We start from the raw sequence: 23072 nt of genomic DNA, 5'->3' as shown, positions 1-23072 counted from the left end.
CGCCATAACCCCAATATTAGGTGGATTGAGGTGGGAGGCACCGAGTACAAGTGCTCTCTATTTGCTGATGATGTCCTAGTATATATCACTCAATCACATATATCCATCCCTGCTGTTATGGCTGAAATAGATCACTTTGTTACATGGTAAAATTTTAAAATCAATGCAGCGAAGTCTGAGGCCCTCGATGTCTCCCTCCCTAAATCCATATAGGATTCCATCCAGTCCAACTTTCCCTTTGCCTGGCCCTCACAGGGTATCAAATACTTAGGAATTCCTATTCATAGAGACCTCTCCCATCTATGTTATCTTAATTTTGGGCCCTTTATTGAACAATTCCATACAGACCACGGTTGGCAAGTTAGAACTGTAAGATTCACTACGTGAACCACTGGTGTTTTGTGGAAAAGCACATGTACACCGCGTTCCAAATTATTATGCAAAAAGTGTTTAGGAGTGATAAGGGAAGAATTTGTTTGTTTGTCAGTTAAACTCATTGATGGTGATGTGTGTCAGGGCTCTTTATATCACTGTAAGCAATTGCAGACACCTGTGCTAATTAGTTTGGCAGGTGTGTCCAATGAAAGGCAAGACTACTTAAGAAGGCTCTCTCACATTATTAAGCAGCCTACATTTTCTGCCAAAATGGGAAAGAAAAAGGATGTGTCGGCTGCTGAGAAGCAACAAATTGTGGAGTGTTTAGGTCAAGGCATGACTACAATCAACATTGTGCGATGATCAGGATGAAGTGTCTTGGCAATCAAGAAGTATGTAGCTGATTCACAGTACACACGTGTGCGTGCTGATAAGGGCAAATTGAGGACTCTTTCCTACAGGCAATTACGTCAGGTTGAAAGAGCAGCGGCAAAAAAGCCTTGTCATAGCAGCAGACAAGTTTTTGAAGCTGCTTGTGCCTCCAACGTCCCCCGAACAACAAGATGCAGGGTCCTTCAGAGGTTTGCAGCTGTGCATACGCCATCCTGTCGACCTCCTCTATCCACTTCACACAAGCAGAATCTGCTCCAGTGGGCCAAACATTACATGAAGACTGATTTCAAAACTGTTTTGTTCACGGATGAGTGCCGTGCAGCGCTCGATGGTCCAGATGAATGGAGTGGAGGATGGCTGGTTGATGGACACCCCACGCAAACACGGCTACAGCGCCAACAAGGAGGAGGTGGAGTAATGTTTTGGGCTGGAATCATGGGGAGAGAGATTGTCGGCCCCTTTAGGATCCCTGAAGGCGCTAAAGATGAACTCCATAATGTATGTGGATTTTCTCAAACAGCACTTCCTGCCATGGTTCAAGAAGAAGAACCGTGTATTTCACAGCAAGATCATTTTTCTGCATGATAATGCACCATCTCATGCTGCACATAAAACATCTGCATCTCTGGCTGATATGGGCATAAAAGGGGACAAACTTATGGTGTGACCCCCATGCTCCCCTGACCTCTACCCCATTCAGAACCTTTGGAGCATCATTAAAAGGAGTGTCTATGATGGCGGGAGGCAGTTCACATCTAAGCAACAGCTCTGGGAGGGTATTCTGTCCTCATGCAAAACAATTGAAGCAGAAACCATCCAAAACCTGACAAATTCAATGGACGAGAGAGTTCAGAAGCTCCTTTCGAACAAGGGGTCCTATGTGAAAATGTAACATCACCTAGAATAAAGTTTTGAGTTGAAAACTGTTTGATTTCAGTTTCTAACAACCTGCTAATGCTTATAATTTCAAAAATGACCATTTTTTTTGGTCTTTATTAAAATGAAAAGGTTGATCGAAAAGTTTGGGGGATCTAAGAGTGTGGCAACCCAGTAGTCATGATTACTTCGAATTCTGACAATATGAGGGTCATGCTGCAGGTAGTGCAGCAAGAAGGCACTTATGTGTCTTGCGCATCTCGGAGCCCCAAAATTATTTTCCGGGCTAGATGCAGCTAAAAATTATTTTTAATTTTAAATCTGGTGAAGCTTATTATAGATGGCCTAATAGGATCAGTGCTGCACACTGCTACAAAGCCCAAATTATTTTCCAGTCAAGATACAGATAAACATGATTAGTAATTTGAAAGCTTAAAACGGTTGGTAGGGTGATTTTAACCAATCATCAAGCTTTTACTCTCCCCAGGATGACACAGGGGTAGAAAAGTCGTTTCGGATCCATGATTTGTTCATCTTTATGAACGTGAGTCTGTCTACATTATCAGTGGAGAGCCGCGTGCGCTTATCTGTCAGCACACCACCAGCAGCGCTGAACACACGTTCAGACAGAACGCTGGCTGCGGGGCATGACAAGATCTCCAAGGCGTAAGTGGCTAGCTCCGGCCATTTATCCAGATTGGAAGCCCAAAAAGAGCAAGGGTCCAGTGACACAGTCGTGGCTTCAATGTTTACTTGGAGATACTCCTGTACCATCGTCTCTAGGCGTTGACTATGTGTCAGACTTCTTGTCTCCTGTGGCCTTGCAAAGGATGGGTTAAAAAAGTGGTGAAATGATTCCGCAAAATTGATGTTACCAGCAGATACTGTGGTTCTGTTACGGTTTGAGTGCTGAACACTTGACGGTCCCACGGTTGGCAAGTTGGAACTGTGAGATTCACTACGTGCACCACTGGTATTTTGTGGAAAAGCACATGTAAGATTCTGCAACAGTCTCTGCTGATACTCCTGCATGCGTGCATCCCTTTCTATGGCAGGAATAATTTCTGCAAATTTACTTTTGTACCGGGGATCTAACAGTGTGGCAACCCAGTAGTCAGGATTATTTCTAATTCTCACAATTCGAGGGTCATGTTGCAGGTAGTGCAGCAAGAAGGCACTCATGTGTGTTGCGCATCCAGGAGCACCAAGTCCCTGTTGTGTTGGTGGCGAGGTAACAATCATGCTTCCTTCCTCTGTCCTCTCCCCCCAACCTCGCACAACAGAAATGTGATCAAGGTCTCCCTCATCTGATGAGTCTTCCATCAGTTCGTCCTCCACTTCTTCCTGGGCTCCAGCACCTTCCTCACTAGTTTGGCTGCTACCATGCGCCCTGGTAAAATCATCTCCCCCACCCTCACATGCCTGCCGCCCTGGTGCTGCCGACCGTCTGGACCTTGCAGATGTTAGCCCTTCCGCATACAACTCCTCCTCCTCTACTTCCTCCACCTCCTCTTGTGCCACCACCTGACTCCGAATTCTGTTTAACATGTGCTCCAGCATGTAAATCACCGGAATAGTCATGCTGATAATGGCATCGTCAGCACTAAACATCTTCGTCGCCATTTCAAAACTGTGCAGAAGGGTGCATAGGTCCCTGATCTGAGACCACTCCTCCAGCGTGATTTTTCCCACCTCTGAATCTCGTTGGCCCAGGCTATACGTCAGAACGTATTGCACCAGGGCTTGTCGGTGCTGCCACAGTCGCTGCAACATGTGCAGAGTTGAATTCCACCGGGTAGGCACATCGCATTTTAGCCGGTGAAGTGGCATGCCCAACGACTTCTGTAGAGATGTAAGTCGCTGAGCTGCGGGATGCGAACGGCGGAAGTGAGCACACAGCGACCGTGCCCTCTGCAGAAGGCCATCTAGTCTGGGATAGTGGGCTAAAAATTGCTGGACAACCAGGTTCAACACGTGAGCCATACAAGGCACGTGTGTGACATTGCCCCGGCGAAGGGCCGCACCCAGGTTTGCAGCATTGTCGCACACGGCCTTCCCTGGTTTCAGGTCCAGTGGAGACAACCATTCATGAAATTGGTTCTCCAGAGCTGACCCCAACTCCTCAGCTGTGTGACTCACATTTCCCAGACATTTCAATGTAAAAACCGCCTGATGACGTTGAGCCCTACTGCCAGCATAGTAAGGAGGTGTGCAGGATCCCTTCTGCGCAGTTAGAAAGCTTGTGGCATGACCAGACAGGCTTTGGGTGCAGGTGGAAGACCGAGAGGAGGTTGAGGAGGCAGAAGCAGTGGAGGAAAAATGACATAAAGAGGATTGACGCACAACTCGTGGGAACGGCAAGACTTGGACAGCAGCCCCTTGTCCTGCTGTCACCATAGTTACCCAGTGCCCAGTCAGCGACATGTAATGCCCCTGTCCATGCCTACTCGTCCAAGTGTCTGTGGTGAAATGCACCCTGTCACACACAGAGTTTCTCAAAGAAGCGGTGATGTTGTGTGCGACATGCTGGTGGAGCGCAGGCACACCTTTCTTTGAGAAGTAGTGCCGACTGGGCATCTGGTACTGGGGCACTGCGACGGACATAAGGTCTCGAAAATCCTCTGTGTCCACCAGGCGGAAAGGCAGCATTTCTGTAGCCAAGAGCTTGCAGATGGTGAAATTCAACCTCTTAGCTTTCTCATGGCTAGGAGGAAATGGTCTTTTACTTGTCCACATCTGAGGGACCGAGGGCTGGCTATTGTGCTTAGACGGGGTTGATAAGGGTGTCCCCGGCAAACTGCCGGTCTGTGAGGAAGATGCAGGCGGACATGTTAGGTTGCCTTGATCCAAAGGTGGTGCTATCGATGTCGGACAGCGCTCAAGACCAGCTGGTGTTACCACCTCCAAAGAAAATGATGACCTGCCAATCACGCTGGCTGTTGCGGGTAAAGAGGTGGCAGGTCTGCGCCCCAAAACAGGTGTGACTGCTGTCCCCCCAGTCACAGAGGATGAAGAGGCCGCGGATGCACAAGATATGGCAGACGGTGGTTGGCCCGGCCGGCTAGACCGCATTGTAGCACACTGAGCTTCCCACTGCAACTTATGCTTCATGTCCATGTGCCGGTTCATGCATGAAGTACTCAAACTATGTATTTTTTGGCCTCTACTTAGCTTTTGCTGACAAATGTTACAGATAACACGAGTTGGGTCATCTTTATCGATCTGAAAAAATGCCCAGGCTATGCAAGGCTTAGCACCCATGCGACCTGAAGAGCCACCACGACTTGTGGTGAGAGGCAGAGTTGTGTTTGAGGATGCAGTTGTTGACGTGCTTCCAGTACTACGTCTCTGTCCAGGAAGGCACAACCTGACCTCGTCGTCACTAGCATCTTCCTCCACCTCCTCTGCTGACCTCATCTCTTGGCTGACTGTGGGTTGACAGTAAGTGGGATCTCCGACCTCATCATCATCACCCTGTGCATTATCACACCCGTCGTCCTCAGAGCCAACCTGTTCCTGCCCTGACAAAAAACTAAAGTTGTCGCTCCAATCAGGTATTTGAGTCTTATCATCGTCTTCCTCATTGTCTCCACCAACAGGAGTTACAGTTTGGGAATGAGGGTCTACATTATGGTCAGAACCTTCTGCGTCTGGTCCTGGATCCGACTCATAAAGATTCTGGGCATCAGTGCAGATCATTTCCTCGTCTGGATTCACAGAAGCGCTGGAGTCGACCTCTGATTCCCAGGCTATAGTATGAGTAAACAGCTCTGCAGACTCAACCATCTGTTCTACCTCATACTCAGACGGGCAGCTGGAGATTTGGGAGCTGTGAGGAAGCAAGTGCGATTTGGGTGACACCTTTGAGGACTGGAGTATTTGTGATGTTGAAGTTGATGTGGAGGAGAGCCCACTTAAAGGAGCACTTGATATCTGTTGAAGCACCTGCTGTTTTTGTGCCTCATCTGGAATTTGTAGCGATTGGCGTGGCCGTAAAAAAGGGATCTTATCACATTGTCCGCTAAAAGAAGTAGACATTTTAGTTTGGCTGGAAGATGGTCTTTCTTCTGCACCTACCCCACGGACACAACCTTTTTTCCCCTTCCCAACACGCCTATTCCCCTTTCCACCAGCAGCAGGCCTTTTTCCACTCATTGTGGTGGTTAACTAATTCACAACTCTGGAGTTGTTTGCACAAAAAAACAATGGATGGTAACCGAGCAGAGCTGAGTGGCCAAACTGTGGTATTAGGCCAAAACTATTGGCTGGGTTAGATGCAGAAAAAAATTATTTTTAATTTGCAACCTGATGGAGGTCAGTATAGATGGACTAATAGACCAAGTCCCACACACTGCTAGAAGCCCAAATATTTTTTCAGAGCTAGATGCAGAAAATTTTTTTATTCAATTTGCAACCTGATGGAGGTCAGTATAGATGGACTAATAGACCAAGTCCCACACACTGCTAGAAGCCCAAATATTTTTTCAGAGCTAGATGCAGAAAAAAATTATTTTTAATTTGCAACCTGATGGAGGTCAGTATAGATGGACTAATAGACCAAGTCCCACACACTGCTAGAAGCCCAAATATTTTTTCAGAGCTAGATGCAGAAAAAAATTATTTTTAATTTGCAACCTGATGGAGGTCAGTATAGATGGACTAATAGACCAAGTCCCACACACCGCTAGAAGCCCAAATATTTTTTCAGAGCTAGATGCAGAAAAAAATTATATTCAATTTGCAACCTGCTGGACGTCAGTATAGAAGGACTAATAGAACAAGTCCCACACACTGCTAGAAGCCCAAATATTTTTTCAGAGCTAAATGAAGAAAAAAATTATTTTTAATTTGCAACCTGATGGAGGTCAGTATAGATGGACTAATAGACCAAGTCCCACACACTGCTAGAAGCCCAAATATTTTTTCAGAGCTAGATGCAGAAAAAAATTATTTTTAATTTGCAACCTGATGGAGGTCAGTATAGATGGACTAATAGACCAAGTCCCACAAACTGCTAGAAGCCCAAATATTTTTTCAGAGCTAGATGCAGAAAAAAATTATATTCAGTTTGCAACCTGATGGAGGTCAGTATAGATGGACTAATAGAATGATGCTATGCCCAAAAGATTTTACTTCACTAGGTGCAGTAAAAAAATTGGTATTCTATACACAGGTGGTATATCTTGCAACACAGATAGGCTACTCCACTGACTAACACACTCTGCAATAGGCCAAAAAGGATTAGCTTTGCTAGATTCAGCCAAATGCTGTGAAAAAAACTTGCACAGCACTGGCACAGACCTGCCTGGCAAAACTGATAGGAACTGTTGTAACCTAGTCCTGAAAAGGACTCCAATTACAATTAGTCTTTACTCCCACAATCTATCTATTTAAGAGCACAGACCTGCCTGATAAAAGTCGTAGGAAATGCTGTAACCTAGTCCTTAAAAGGACTGCAATCACAACTATTCCCTACTCCCAAGCTATCTGTATATTTGTGCGAAAATTGGCTTGAAATTAACAAGGTATAGCGCACACAGCAACAGCGGTGCCGTCTAACACGCAGCTGCAGCAGTGAGAAAATGGTGGCGACGGGGAAAATGGCTTGGTCTTATAGGGCAAGGACATGTGACATACACTGCCAATCACACATGCCCTTGCTTGTGTGAAAAAAAGCACTTCGCTCCGTGTGTGCGCTGCTGATAGGCTGACAGATTGCACCTCCCCACTGCAAATGCGGGAAAGAGAAAAAAAAATGGAGATCTTCATTGTTCCTGCAGAGATCCATCCCCTGCCCCTCCCCCCGCCCCGCTGTACACTCAAACTGCGTATTAACATTAATTTTCATCATTACTGAGAAAAAATGCAGTTATGATTTTGGTGCACGAACAGTTATCGAACATAACCTCGAACAGCCGAATTTTTCTCAAATTGTTCGTGTTCGCCGACCGGCTCGAACACCGCCCAAAACAGCTCGAATTTGAGATTGGCGAACAGTTCGAGTAGAACAACGCTCATCTCTAACTATGGGACACCCACTCCCCAATATTGGGACTTATGTTTGTAATATGCTGTACTGCATGGCTCTTGTAAGGGTCATTGCAAGTTGCTCCGTCCTAATTTTTGGCAGCTTTTGCTGGGAAAGCATAAGCAAATACTATGGGAGACCCACTCCCCAATAATGGGACTTATGTTTGTAATATGCTGTACTGCATGGCTCTTGTAAGGGGCATTGCAAGTTGCTCCGTCCTAATTTTTGGCAGCTTTTGCTTGCAAGGCATAAGCTAATACTATGGGACACCCACTCCCCAATAATGAGACTTATGTTTGTAATATGCTGTACTGCATATGACGCGCCCCCTGGGCCGTTTGTACACGTGTGTGGGATACCCGGTACCGGGTCTCTGGGGTCTGTAGTCTCCGTGGCGGTGACCCGGTCCCGTGGCTCAGGCTGGTCAAACCAGTGGCAGTCTTTCTTAGGTTTTGAGGTTAATTATCCGACTGCGCCACCCGTGGATTGCGGTCAGGGAGTACCACCGCTGCGAGGCAGACCGCTGAGGCTGGTGTTGTGTGCGCAGCATAGAATGGGATAACTCCCCTCGGGAGGAGTATAGCCTCAGGGCAGTGAGTGTGGATGATGGGGGTGATGGTGCACGAGCGCAGCAGGAACGACTCAAAGTCTTTGCAGTGCAGTTCAGGGTCTTTACTGATGATTATAAGGTAGACCCTCCCGGGAGTACTGGCTAGCATAAGAGGCCTGGTCAGTCTGTGAGAAAGCAGGAGTTCCCCTGGCCAGGTGGAGTTGTAGGCCTCCCCTTCTGTCTGCACTCTTCCTGGCTACCTTGCTGTAAGCGGTTAGAAGTAGCCCACGTCCCTGAGTGTACCGTGTAGTGCTCACCTGTATGGCTGGTGACTTGGGGCCTTCTGTTAGCCTCCGCTCCACGACGGCGGTGCTGGTCCCTTGCTTGTGACTGAGCCTCCGGGCTTCTATGGCCAGAGGACCTGAAATCCCCTGCCGGCTGATTTCTGCTGCTGGATATATAAGTCCTCACAGCTTCGGACTCCTGTGCCCGTTTCCTATTGTCTTCTGCCAGGGCGAGCTCTGCTCAGCTTCCAGCCCCTGGTCTTTAGCTCCTAGCTCCTACAGAGCTCCTTGCTGTTACTTTCCCTTGCTCTCACTCTGACTCTGACTGTTCTCTGACTCACTCAACCCCGCCCCAGATCCAGTTTATAAGGACAGAATTCTCCCCTCCCAGGACTGGGGCAGGAGGATGTTGCATGTTTAAGGGATCCTGTCAAGGAAACCTCCCACTTGCTCTCCGACGTAATATCTCTATTACTGTGGTGACCAGACCCCTGGGGTGCCACACATGGCTCTTGTAAGGGGCATTGCAGTTCCTCATAATTTTTGGAAAGCCTTCCATTCACTGCTTAGGCCAACAGTGCACGGGAGACCCAGTTGCTATACATCGAAAAAAAGGTTTAGTTAACGCCCTCTGACCTCCATGTCATTTCCAAGGGGCATTGGAGTGGCTCGAAATTTTGGCTAGGCATTGCACTTACTGTATGCCCTATAACTGTGTAGCCGAACCGCTCCTTTTGTTACAGAAACATATCCTACAAGACATATCTGGTTGACTGGCCTGATATTGATGTGAATGGTCCCTGTTCCTCCTGCTCTTTCTCCTTTGCCACCACCTCATCCATCATTTATCACCTGAAGCTTTGTTTTAACTGGAGTCATAGAACTGGGATAGTAGCAGGAAAACATCCAGCAATCCTCGGAGGAGGTAGGATATGCGCCAAAACGCGGACCACCTCAGGCCTAGCCGCTACTACATACATGCGCTTGCATTCCAAGAAAACAAAGCAGATACTAACTTCTATCATCATCATCATGCTTCTCACCTAGGCACTCTCAACTCCCCTGATGGAGAAGCCAGGGCCCACCGGAGGAGTCTGGTTCTCTGGTGGGCTCGTCCAATGCTGCCCTAAAGCAGGCCAGGCTAAGAAAAGTGTGGGGGAAGGTGACAGGAGAAATCAGGGCGGCTGGGGAGTGAGTATGGACACCTGGCCGCCACCTGGCGGCTGGGGACCGAGCGTGGACACCCGGCCGCCGGGCGGCTGGGGACAGAGTATGGATACCTCGCTGCCGAAGCGGCCATGAGGTAGTGGCCAGCTTCGGCCTCCTCCAAACTAAAAGGCCCCATTTCAAGTGAAAGCTAGCAGTATGGTATTGCAGCCTGCGGGTGGGTGGGTGGTTGGCTGCATATTTTCGCTTGCATTGCAAGGAATGGGGGAGGTACAATTGAACACTGCCCTGGGACAAGGACTTGCACGGGGATAGTTGCAAGTCTGCATCTTCTGATGCGGTAAGGATCACTTCTGATGGGCACACTTTTAGACAGTGACCTGGGGGTCAGAGATGCTTCCAGGGGTCTTCCCCATGCTGATCCCTTGTCTTTTCAGCACTGTATGCATGTGTCACACAGCACATGGCCAGATAAGGTTGTAAAATGTTAAAATGACATTTCCCGGTGAACGCATTTGTCACGGTTGAAAGCAATACAAAAGTGCAAAAACGCATGAAAAATGCTACTTGTGAACATAGCCCAAGGTGTGGAGGAGTATTTTTGTTTTTGGTTATTTATTTTACCTTATACACAAGTTTTTACCCTGGAAAGGAAATTCCTTAACATATTTCACAGGAAAACCATTTCAGTTTCGTTTTTGAACGTTTTATTGTGAGCCCGCAAAAGTGGCTTAATACCTCTGAGCACGTTGTTGACAGCAGTGACCTGGGGGTCAGCAATGCTTCCAGGGGCGATTCCCATGCTGCCCCCATGTCTTTTGAGCACTGTCACTATCGTTTTGGTCTCTCATAGACTAACATTGGGCTCGTTGCTGGGGTCGAGCACCCGAGTATCACGATAAGCTCGGCCCGAGCTTCGAGCACCCGAGCATTTTAGTGATCGCTCAACACTATCAGTCGTCATCTTGGTGAGGACACGGAAGTCTTGCCCGTTACCAGTCTGGCACCCATGGCTGACTTTATGTTACACTGCCTTAACCGTGACCCTCGCATTGTCAAAATGTTGGGTGACAGTCATTACTGGTTGATGACACTTTTAGACCCCCTCTACAAGGAGAACTTTCACTCTCTTATTCCTGAGTTGGAGAGGTCTACAAAAATGGGGCAGTACCAGAAGGTCCTTGCTGCAGAACTAATAAAAAAATTCCCATCTGAACACGGTAGCGGCAGAGGTCACAGTTCGCTGCCCAACTAAGGCATACAGGCGAGAGAGACGCAACTCCAATCCAGCAGAGGCAGGGGAGCACTGTCAATGTTCTAGGACAGTTTCCTGAGACCGGCCCAGCTTACAGGCCCTGAGGCGCAGGGTACTCTCACAAGGAGTGGAAAGTTTCAAAAGATGGTGAGGGAGTACCATCGTCGTCCGTGATTCCTCTGTGCCTTTTAAGTATTGGGTATCCAAGCTGGACACTTGGAATGAACTCACTCTGTACGCCTTGGAGGTCCTGGCCTGCCCTGCTGCTAGCGTGTTATCGGAGCGTGTTTTTAGTGCTGCTGGGGGAATTATAACTGATAAGCGCACTCGCCTGTCAACTGACAATGCTGACAAGCTGACCCTTATCAAAATGAACAAGGGCTGGATTGGGCCAGACTTCTCATCACCACCAAATGACAGCAGAGTAACATAAAGTCAAATCCACTGTGTTATTTCGGGAGGTGTATTCCTATGCATCGCTTCACACCCACACATGGGTATACGCTTCCTCATTTTGGCTGTTTTTTGCTCTTCTCCTTATCCTCAGCCTCCACGACCACTATACGACCAGTGTGACCGTGGTCCATGTTGCCAGCATTGCAAGTTCCTCTGTCCTAATTTTTGGCAGCTTTTGCTTGGAAGGCATAGGCAAAGACTATGGTAGACCCACTCCCCAATAATGGGAATAATGTTTTTAATATGCTGTACTGCATGGCTCTTGTAAGGGACATTGCAAGTTCCCCCTTCCTAATTTTTGGCAGCTTTTGCTTGGAAGGCATAGGCAAAGACTATGGGAGACCCACTCTCCAATAATGGGAATAATGTTTTTAATATGCTGTACTGCATGGCTCTTGTAAGGGGCATAAAAATCGTCTTGTTAAGCTACTGTGACCTCCACGTCTCTTCCAAGGGTTGTTAATATTGTCTTTTTATTCCACTGCGACCTCCACCACTCTTCCAAGGGGCATTAAAAGCATCTTGTTAAGCTACTGTGACCTCCACGTCTCTTCCACAGGGCGTTGATATTGTCTTTTTATTCCACTGTAACCTCCACCACTCTTCCAAGGGGCATTGATATTGTCTTTTTATTCCACTGCGATCTCCACCACTCTTCCAAGGGGCATTAAAACCGTCTTGTTAAGCTACTGTGACCTCCACGTCTCTTCCACGGGGCATTGATATTGTCTTTTTATTCCACTGTAACCTCCACCACTCTTCCAAGGGGCATTAAAACTGTCTTGTTAAACCACTCTGAACTCCACGTCTCTTCCAAGGGGCATTAAAACCATCTTGTTAAGCTACTGTGACCTCCACATCTCTTCCAAGGGGCATTAAAACTGTCTTGTTAAACCACTCTGAACTCCACAGCTCTTCCAAGGGGCATTGACATGTTGTTTTTAATTACCTCTAACCTCCACGACTCTTGCAACGGGCATTGCATTTCCTCCTAATTTTTGTCAGCTTTTGCTTTTCAATGCATAGGCGAACATTAAGGGAGACCCACTCCCCAATAATGGGTAGAAGGTTTTTAATACGCTGTAATCCACGTCTGTTTCAAGGGGCATTGCACTGCCTAATAATTTTTGGAAAGCCTTCCATTCCCTGCTTAGGCCAACAGTGTACAGGAGACCCAGTTGCTATAAATGGAAAAAACAGTTTAGTTAAGGCCCTCTGACCTCCATGTCACTTCCAAGGGGTATTGGAGTGACTCGAAATTTTTGGTAAGCATTGCATTCACTGTATGCCTTATAACTGTGTAGCTGAACCGCTCCTTTTGGTACGGAAACATATCCTACAAGACATGTGTGGTTGGCTTGCCTGATATTGATGTGAATGGTCCCTGTTCCTCCTGCTCTTTCTCCTTTGCCACCACCTCATCCATCATTCATCACCTGAAGCTTTGTTTTAACGGGAGTCATAGAACTGGGATAGTAGCAGGAAAACATCCAGCAATCCTCGAAGGAGGTAGAATATGCGCCAAAACGCTGACCACCTCAGGCCTAGCTGCTACTACATACATGCGCTTGCATTCCAAGGAACAGAAAGCTAAGGAGGTGGATGGCCTCATGATCATGAATAATTTACTCGTTGTGTAGGAGGCCGACCACTGCTGCTGTCTACCTTCTGAACTTTGTGTTGAAGCCTGATTGACCCAGGACCTGCAATCCTCTATGTCTGGAGGACGTGTTGCATCCCAGTGTCCAACTGTGTCCCGTCTTCCACAATATTAACCCAGTGTGAAGGCGTCAGTGAGATGGACCATTCCTGGCCACATTCACTTGTCCACGTGTTTGTGGTTAGGCTGTCCTTCCCACTAAATGCACTGGGGAGGGCACAGGTAATGTTTTGGTATGCGCGCTTGTGTATAAGGCGCACCGGGACAAATAGGGGCGGCTGGGGACTGTTTATGGACACCCGGCCACCCCCACGCGGCTGGGGACTGTGTGTGGGCACCCGGCTGCGGGGCGGCTGGGGACTGAGTATGGACACCCGGCCGCCCCTTGGCGGCTGGAGACCAAGCGTGGACACCCGGCCGCTGGGCGGCTGGGGACTGAGTATGAATACCAGGCTACCGACGCAGCCATGACGTGGTGGCCAGATTCCACCTCCACATGCCAAAAAGGCCCAATTTCAAGTGCAAGCAAGCTAGCAGTATGGTATTGCAGCCTGGGGGTGGGTGGGTGGCAGGCTGCATACTTGCGCTTGTATTGCAAGTTATGGGGGAGGTACAATTGAACACTGCCCTGGGACAAGGACTTGCACGGGGATAGTTGCAAGTCTGCATCTTCTGATGCGGCAAGGATCACTTCTGATGGGCACACTTTTAGGCAGTGACCTGGGTGTCAGAGATGCTTCCAGGGGTCTTCCCCATGCTGTTCCCATGTCTTTTTAGCACTGTATGCATGTATCACACAGCACATGGCCAGATAAGGTTGTAAAATGTTAAAATGACATTTCCCGGTGAATGCATTTGTCACGGTTGAAAGCAATACAAACGTGCAAAAACGCATAAAAAATGCTACTTGTGAATATAGCCCAAGGTGTGGAGGAGTATTTTTGTTTTTGGTTACTTATTTTACCTTATACACAAGTCTTTACCCTGGAAAGGATGTTCCTTAACCCCTTTCCGACCTGGTCAGTAATAGTACGCACCAGGTCGGGAAGGCCGGTTCAGCGGTGGCTCCGGCGGTGAGCCCGCACTGAAGCGAGCACATGTCAGCTGATTATTGGAATCGCAATCCACCCGCGGCTGTTAATATGTTAAATCTCTGACAGTGGCATTTAACTCGTGCTTCCGGGAGTCCTAAGCCCCGCCTATCAGTGACCCCGTCACGTGATCGCGGGTCACTAATGGGTGGGCATGACAACTCAGGGTCTGCAGCAGACGCCTGTGGTTGTCATGTCTCAATTGCTATGAGCGCCACCTAGTGGTCAGCGCTCATAGCAAGTGAGCATTTCTCCTGCATACAAGCGATCTGCTCATCGCTTGTATGCAGTAGAAGCAATCAGACAACTGCTGCTTCTAGTCACCTCTGGAGACTATAGATGCAAGCAGAAAGTGTAAAAAAAAGTTTTAAAAAAAATTAAAAAAATAAAAAATATATAAAAGTTTAAGTCACCCCCCTTTCGCCCCATTCAAAATAAAATATATATATATATATAAAAAAAAAAACACATACACATATTTGGTATCGCCGTGTTCAGAATCGCCCGATCTATCAATATAATAGAAGAATTAATACAATCAGTAAACGGCGTAACGAGAAAAAAAATTTAAACGCCAGAATTAAGTTTTTTTGGTCGCTACAACTTTGCAATAAAATGCAATAACGGGCGATCAAAACATCGGATCTACCCCAAAATGGTATCAATAAAAACGTCAGCCCGGCACGCAAAAAATAAGCCCTCACCTGGCCCCAGATCCCGAAAAATGGAGAAGCTAAGGGTCTCGGAAAATGGCGTCATTTTTTTTTGTTTTTTTAGCAAGCTTTGGATTTTTTTTTCACCACTTAAATAAAAAAGAACCTATACATGTTTGGTGTCTATGAACTCGTAACGACCTGGAAAATAATGATGGCAGGTCAGTTTTAGCAATCTGTGAACGTGGTAAAAAAAGGACCCAAAAAACAACTGTGGAATTACATTTTTTTGCAGTTTCACTGCACTTGGAATTTTTTTCCCATTTTACAGCACACGATATGGTAAAACCAGTGATGGTGTTTAAAAGTACAACTCGTCCCGCAAAAAATAAGCCCTCACATGGCCATATTGAACGAAAATTAAAAAAGTTCTGGCTCTGGGAAGAAGGGGAGCAAAAAAGGAAAACACAAAAACAGAAAGACCCATGGTCGTTAAGGGGTTAACATATTTCACAGGAAAGCACTTTCACTTTCGTTTTTGAACGTTTTATTGTGAGCCTGTAAAAGTGGCTTAATACCTCTGACCACGTTGTTGACAGCAGTGACCTGGGGGTCAGAAATGCTTCCAGGGGCGATCCCCATGCTGTCCCCATGTCATTTGAGCACTGTCACTATCGTTTTGGGCACTTTTTAGGCTTTCTACAGACTGCCGGGGGTGCCGCCGCAAAAATGTTCGGGTCTCCCATAGACTAACATTGGGCTCATTGCTCGGGTCGAGCACCCGAGTATCACAGTGAGCTCGGCCCGAGCTTCGAGCACCCGAGCATTTTAGTGCTCGCTCAACACTAGTGAATACATATGCACATGAAAATTTTTAGTTATGTGATCCCATAAATTTAATTTATGCCTTTATTTTTCTCACTTCACTTCATCAACTTAGACCATTTAGTGCTGATTATTGATGATCGAGCATGCTCGTTGCTCGAGATTTACGAGCATGCTCGGGCGAGCACCTATTATCTTCAGCGTGCTCGGGCTTTAAGTTTTCGTCGCTCCTTGAACACGAATTGCGACTGTTTGACAGCTTTGATACATGTGAGGAATGCTGGAAAAACAGGCATTCCTCACATGTATTAAAGCTCGGTGCTCGATCATCACTAGTGCTGATGCATCACACACAAATCGGATTACAAAAGTATTTGCTCACAGGTTGCAATGTAACAAAATAGGTAAAAAGCCAAGGGGGTGGGATATTTTTGCAAGCCACTGTAGATAGATAGATATGGGATAGATAGATAGATTTATTTTTCTACTTTAAAAAAATAACAGAAAGTATAATGTAATTTGTTCAATAGAATCTACAATCCATGAAAAGTTCCAACATATCAACAAAAAGTTCAGTATCAAGAAGCGGCAGATAAAGCCCGGCATTATGTGGGTCAGCCTTGTGATTATCCTCACTCTCCTCTGGAAAAGTAAGTACAATAGTACAATATACTAATATATTTATAAAATATGTGAATTAATGTCCTTTTTATTATGTTCTGGGGGTCTCAAGAGGACATCAATGAAAAAAATCCTTATACACACCTCACCACTCACTTCTCCGGCCCCTCCGCTCCTCACCATCACCCGTTAGGTTCTCACCGCACCTTCAGGTCTCTGTCGCGAGCAATGAAATCCAGGCACCTCTCACACACAGCTGGGTCTTCCGGCTCTCATGAGGCCTGGGAGATCTCTGTGTAAGCGTGCGAAATGTCACAATGTCATGATGTCACATCGTGACCTCTCAGTGTGAGAGGCCTGTGGATTTCAGAAGAAAATGTGCTGAAGACCAGACAGGTGACGGTGAGGAGCAGAGGGGCCAGAAAGGAGAGCGGTAACGTGAGCTTAAGGATTTTTTGTTATTTTTTAACTTTTGATGACCCTTAACGGTTCAAAAAATGGTAGACAGCGGTTGACATTTCGCTGAATCAGTGCTGAAGTGAATTCCAAAAAATCTGCATTTTGCTGAATTCCTTTTTTTTTGTAAAATTCAACTAGAATCTCCACTTAAATTTAAATATGCAAATTGCCTCTTCAGAGAGGACTTAAACTCTAGTGCCATCTACTGAAGGTAGAAATCCTAAAAGTCAATATCGACACTTTAAGGAGCCTTGCAATAAGACTTAGGATAAAAGCCAAACCAGAATCCCAATTTGCAGACACAGTGTTTTGGGGTATTGCCCCTCATTAATGCAAAGTATGAGAACTGATTTGACTTGGTTTAATTTCGCAGAGGAGCATGCAAGGCGTTTAAGTCTCCTCATACTGGCATGCCAGGATTTGGCATGTCACTCTCCACAATGAGAAACCTTACTCCTTAGATCCCACTGCAATTTATTTACTGATCTCTGGTATATACCATCCAAATATAATGGTTTGATGATACGGCTCAGTGGTCAGCACTGTACCGGGGACTCAGTGGTTAGCACTGAAGCCTTGCAGCGCTGGGGTCATGGGTTCAAATCCCACTAAGTACAACGTCTGCAAGGAGTTTGCATGTTCTCACTGTGTGCCACGGGTGTTTCCGGTGTAACAGACAGTTGCTTTGGCTCTGGCTGGAGAAGGTCACCGCGCATGACATTGCAGACATCTTCTTAATCCTTCTTCCTTTAAGACCCAGCGGTGATCTCCCTCCTGTTGCTGATTGAAACACCCTTACATGGGAGTTAAAAACATTCAATTTGCTCCAGGGAATAGCCAGTTATACTTCTATGTACCTTTATGGATGATTGGAGCACTATCTGTTGGCTGGATTCTTCTCTGGTGCCCTTGGAGGACTGTTGGCATTACTCCTCTAGTGTCTGCTCAAGCTAAGTTTATCCCCTTTGCTTGTCTACCTTGCTGTCTTTAGTTTGTATTGGGGCCTGACCAGTGCTCACTTCTCCCCCTCTCTATCTAGGACAAAGCTCTAGGGATATACAGGGTTTACGGTCCTGCTCGGCGATTGGTGTGGAACCTATATAAGGACGGTAGGATAGGCAGGGTGATATTAGATCTGCCTAAGGATCTCCAGTCCCCATTTCCCTAGTGTTTGGGCTTCCTCCCCCTCTTTTCTTCGTGTTGCGCTTAGTCTTTCCCACACCTTCCAGGACACTGTGCTTATGTGGGTTTCCTCCGGGTTCTCCGGTTTCCTCCCACACTCCGAATACATACTGATAGCGAACTTAGATTGTGAACCCCAATGGGGACATTGGTGTCAATGTGACTAGTATAATTTTTTGCAATGTGGAAAATGAGGTTAAGCAAATTTTTCAAGTTTACCAAGTGCATCAAATTCCTACAAATTCAACTCTCATTGAATTGATTTTGCTAATCTCTAATTCTGTTATATTGAGTTATGAAAGAAACAGGTAAAAACTTTGATCAATATCTACAGTATGTTGATATATTTTGTCGTAGTAATGCCATATTTTATCGCTTTACAGGTGTCACATGCCAGGTCACAGCTGCTCCGTACTATGCTATCCAAGTGTCTCCTGACGTCAGTGTACAGGAGGGTCTGTGTGTGACGATTCCTTGCACCTTCGCCGCTGACAGTAGAAATACATTCAGTAATTCAACTGGATACTGGATACGGGTGAAGGCACCTTTAACTCCATTGTATATTGTAGCTACAAATAATAAATCCAGTGAGGTGCAAAAGGTAAACTTCCATCTGACGGGAAATCTAGATACTGGAGACTGCACCCTGACAATCACTGACGCAAGGAAAGAAGATGAGGAGACGTATTTCTTCAGATTTGAAGAAAGTAAAGAAAGTACAGTGAAATATGGCTATATCAGAAATGCAACAACCATTACTGTGACTGGTAAGTGCCAGAATCTTAACGTAGTCATCAAGACGTCTTGGGAGTGAGCAGCTCAAGAGAGAACCTGGCGGAGTAAGGATTCACGATAAAGTCTATGACAGTCTACGTTGAATGTTTTTTATGTTGTAGTTTATGAATTTTTATTGAATTATTATTCTTCTCTGCTCTCACATTCAGGCACATTTTAGAGATCTTTTGAGATATCAGACACAGACCACCCAGCAAACTGCAATAAAAAACATCGACCATATAAAAATTTCAACAAAAGTTTAGTTACTCTTTAAAGTTTATTACTGATCTTTTTTTTTATTTTTCACATGGGACACACTTAATATTAGGACAGTTTTGGTTATGGCAAGGCTTAGGACTAAGGTAATGACTAGATTTAGGGGTAGGGATAGAGTTAGGATTAGGTTTAGGGCTATACAAAAAAAAATTGTTACATAAAAAAATTACAATTGTAAAAAATAAAAAAAATAAAAAGATAATGTAGAACTTTTTATTTTTTGCAAAAGCAAAAAAAAACTAGAGGGTTCAATGGCAAACCATAATTATGTCTGTATTTACATATGCTCGGGGATAAGGAGTTTCATACTGGACTGATGGAAGGGACTCAGAAAGTGATAATGGTCAGCGAGTTAGGGGAGGAAAATATTTGCCTTGCCCCCAGGTACTGGTACCCCCCACAATACCACTGGCCATACTTCCTATTCACAAAAAAGTTCTGTTTCATACATTGTACGAGGGTCAGTCAATAAGTAATGCCTCCTATTTTTTTTTCCTTAAATAAGGTAGTTATGTTAAATATTCTAATTTCGAGTTTGTCGCTGTAACACAGCTGAATGGCCATCACCGTTAGCTGACAAAATGCGGAGTGGCAGCCCAGTAACCGCAGTGACTCCAAGCAACATTCAGCGAGTCGATGATATAATTCGTGGTGACCTTCCATCTGTTCGGGCCGCTAAAAGAAGCTCATCGTGGGATTCACTTTGAGGATGAGGAGGCCGTGAAAAAGTCCGTGCGTCAATGGCTTAGGAAGCAAGACCATGCTTTTTACCATGCTGGAATACATGCCCTTGTTAAACGGTGGACCAAGACTGTGGAAATGGATCGAGATTATATTGAAAAGTGACAAATTAATTGTTAATGTTGTGGTTTTTAACCTATGTAATTGCATTTGAATTACTTGCCAATTAAAAGGAGAAAAAAAATAGGAGGCATTACTTATTGACTGACCCTCATAGTAGATGTTTTATGGACACAAGATTCTTTTATCATTGTGTAGATCTCACAGATGAACCGGTCATCTCAGATTTTGGAACCTTGATTGCTGGTATCAAGAAGACCCTGACCTGTGCTCCTCCTGGAAACTGCCCAGCAACATCTTTAACTTTCCAGTGGAAGAAAAGCAACGTGGACGGTGTCTGGAAGAATTCATCTACTGTTACATTTACCCCTTCTACAGATGATCACCAAGAAAACATCACATGCGAAATGACAAACACAAAGGGGAAGACAACCAGGAAAACCATTTTACTTGATGTCTACCGTGAGTACATATTAGTTTTGGAAGTATTTTGATTAGAGAGGTCGATCAGAAAATCAAAAGATCATGGTGGATATAGACTCTGACTTAAATATGGCCCCAAATGCTCAGCAGAAGACCACCCTAATTGGAAGTGTCTTTGGAGCCAAACTCTTGCCACATGGGTCTGTATCTTATGAGAATATTGACAAAGAATCTAATATATCTTATAGATGATTGATACTTTGGGTATAATATTTTCAAGTAAGATCAAGGAACCTCATTCTGGCATTGTCCTTCTGACTCCCAACATTCCTAATAAAGTATTAGTAACCGAGTGATGGACACTGCCTTTCTAGCTCATGTCTTCATCCACTCATAAAATGGAGTCAGATTTTTTTTTTCCCTCAAAATTATTTTATGTTCACGAAAATGCTAAATCATGTGAGAGGTGGGATACATAAACCATAGAAAGGAAAATGTAGTCACACTATTGATTATATAGAGATGAGAAGGTTCCATAACAAAAAAATTGAAATTGGATGGTTCATTATCAACAAATCCCAACTGGAAAATGAGATATGATCTTTCCAGCTTTATTTCATGTTTCTTTTTAATGCTCCACCGTTGTTTGCTAACCTTGTAGGTGATGCGCCCACTGGGGCCATGGGGTACTTGGTAGCCAGGCTGGTCCTTTTCTGGGGTAGTCACGATGGCAGTGACCGTGGCCCCGGGCGGTCAAATGAACGATAAGTGTAAACGTCAATTTTGGGGAATGTATTCGTAACGCCACCCGTGGTATGCGGCTTTATGGGGCCGCCACTGTGGTGCAGATCCACTGGAGCTGATTGTGACGCAGCATTGTTGGTTCAGCTCTCCGCGGGCAGAGCTAAGCTCCAGGGCAGTAAATGGTGATTTTTAAAGGTAGATGTTGCCGGCTGGGACAGTGTAGTGCAGGGCTGGTGATGCAGTAATTAGTCAAGGACACAGTGGGGTGCAGTCTTCAGGCTTTACTTACAGTTGTTAAGCTGCTCCAAGTTACAATGGCCAGGTTATAACTGCCCACATCGTCCTCTGTCCTCCGGGGAAGAGATCCAGCCAACTCTCAGTTATCTTGGAAGCGCTTGAACGGGACCCCTTTCTGTGTACCTCTCCAGATCGTCTCCTGCCCTGCACCTCACACCCAGTGTCCCAAGCCAGTGGCCGCGGGCCTTGTCCCCTTGGTCCTCTATGGCCACCTTTTCGGCGATTATGTGTAGAGTGTGGCTACAGCACCTGAAATGCTGCAACCTCCGGTTTGCTAGCTGAGACCTAAAGTACTCCACTAGGCTGGGGCCGGTCCCCTACTGCTGCCTGATCCCTCCACGTCAGCATGAATTTGGGCGCAAGGGTGGCATCCTGCACTCGCCGTTCCCCTGGGATCCCTTCTATCTCTCTGGAGCCCTCCTCACTGCTCATGTCTTCTTTCCTCACTTTCCTCCTCCTGGGCCTCTCTGACTGTGTCCCTCTCTTCTCTCACTCCTCTCCACTGAACTCCTTTGTTGCTCTCCTGAGCAGAACTGTCTTCAACTGCTCCCCTGAGCAGAACTCTCTCTAGAACTTTCTACCCTTCTTTTTATACTCCTACCCTCTGTGCTCCCCTAAAATTCTTCCTCCACACACACCCACTACATGGTTCCCTCTCTTTTGGTTCCCCCCCTTCCAGCCAGGGACAGGGCTCAGCAGTGACCAAGTACATCTTGCCTCGCCTGCTGGTCTGGAGTGATGTAATGTTGGATGTAGGTGTGTGGGTCCCGGGTAGTGCTCCCTCCTTACCTGAGAGTGGAGTACCACAACTCTGGATGAGATGCAGTACCTCTGTGGCAACTGGACCCGCTGGGGCACCACATAGACTTGTCCCTGGTCATCCAATGTTCTCACCATCCATTAAGATAAGTAATGCAGCCAACTGTTCTCCTGTAGACTGGTCTCCTATAGCAGCTAAATAGCAGTGTTTTCTTTCAGCCCCCCCTGGAAGCATAGGAATCACCGGTCAATCATCTGAAGGTAAAGTTATATTTTTTAGAGCATAAATTACAGTATATGCAAATATAACACAGCTGAGCTTTATGCAATAGAATGGAGTCTTCACTATGACTCTGCAACTTCTCTAATATTAAAAACGTGGTACACTACTATTCATTGATGACCTATCCTTAGGATAGGTCACCAATGTCTGATTGGTCGGGGTCAGACACCCGGCACCCCCACCGATCAGCTGGGGGTGGCGTCAGCCGCTGGCCGGCCAGAACTACTCACTTGCGGAGCTGGCCATCTTCTGATAGTGACCTCTGCAGGGTACTACGCCTTCTATTGATTTGAATAGGAGGCAGATATGTAGTACCAATCCTTGGCCATTACCAAAAGACGGAGAAGCTCCGCAAGTGAGCACTTCCAGCTGGCGGTGGGAGTGCAGGGTGTCGGACCCCGGCCGATCAGACTTTGATGACCTATCTTAAGGACCTATCCTAAGGATAGGTCATCAATGCTAAAGTAGTGGACAACCTCTTTAAAGAAAATTCGGGAACCCTGCTTTGTCTCTAATACGACTCCTCACCATTACACTCCAAATTGACTACAATTTTATGACATGAAGACCCCTTCTCTCATCTATTCCTCAGTGTCCTTTCTCTTTGCCCAAAACCTTGTTCATGAGATCAGTGGAGATCCCTCAGTGATCGGGAAAGTTATCCCATATCAGTAGGGAGTAAAAGAAGGTTGAAGCTTGGTAAAATCTCCTTAAATCTTCAAATATAATATTCATTCATACACTTGTAAATAGATTTCTTTATCTGAACTGAATAACCCCAAGATTGGAAACCTGTCTTGGTAAAGCAATCCCTTATGTCTGAATAAATGTATT

At 46.0% G+C, this 23072-nt stretch overlaps 1 protein-coding gene across 3 annotated transcripts in view; it reads left to right on the top strand.

Annotated features, from left to right (window-relative positions):
• LOC141173008 (sialic acid-binding Ig-like lectin 14) overlaps positions 1-23072 on the top strand; it is a 77750-nt gene that overhangs the window by 43203 nt on the left and 11475 nt on the right. For 2 of the 3 annotated variants that reach the window (XM_073657627.1, XM_073657625.1), the window contains exons 2-5: positions 16147-16266; positions 18262-18645; positions 19931-20194; positions 22175-22216. In XM_073657627.1, the coding sequence (XP_073513728.1) occupies positions 16224-16266; positions 18262-18645; positions 19931-20194; positions 22175-22216 (733 nt within the window). In that variant the 5' untranslated portion in view covers positions 16147-16223. The remainder of the gene's footprint in view (positions 1-16146; positions 16267-18261; positions 18646-19930; positions 20195-22174; positions 22217-23072) is intronic. The other variant, XM_073657628.1, reaches the window with a different exon arrangement.

This window comes from Phyllobates terribilis, unplaced genomic scaffold (assembly GCF_046119375.1).
Source record: "Phyllobates terribilis strain yellow unplaced genomic scaffold, ASM4611937v1 Scaffold_12__6_contigs__length_324123572, whole genome shotgun sequence".
NCBI classification, from domain to species: domain Eukaryota; kingdom Metazoa; phylum Chordata; class Amphibia; order Anura; family Dendrobatidae; genus Phyllobates; species Phyllobates terribilis.
Note: the sequence above shows the minus strand (reverse complement) of the source record. Positions and strands in the feature narration are given on the sequence as shown.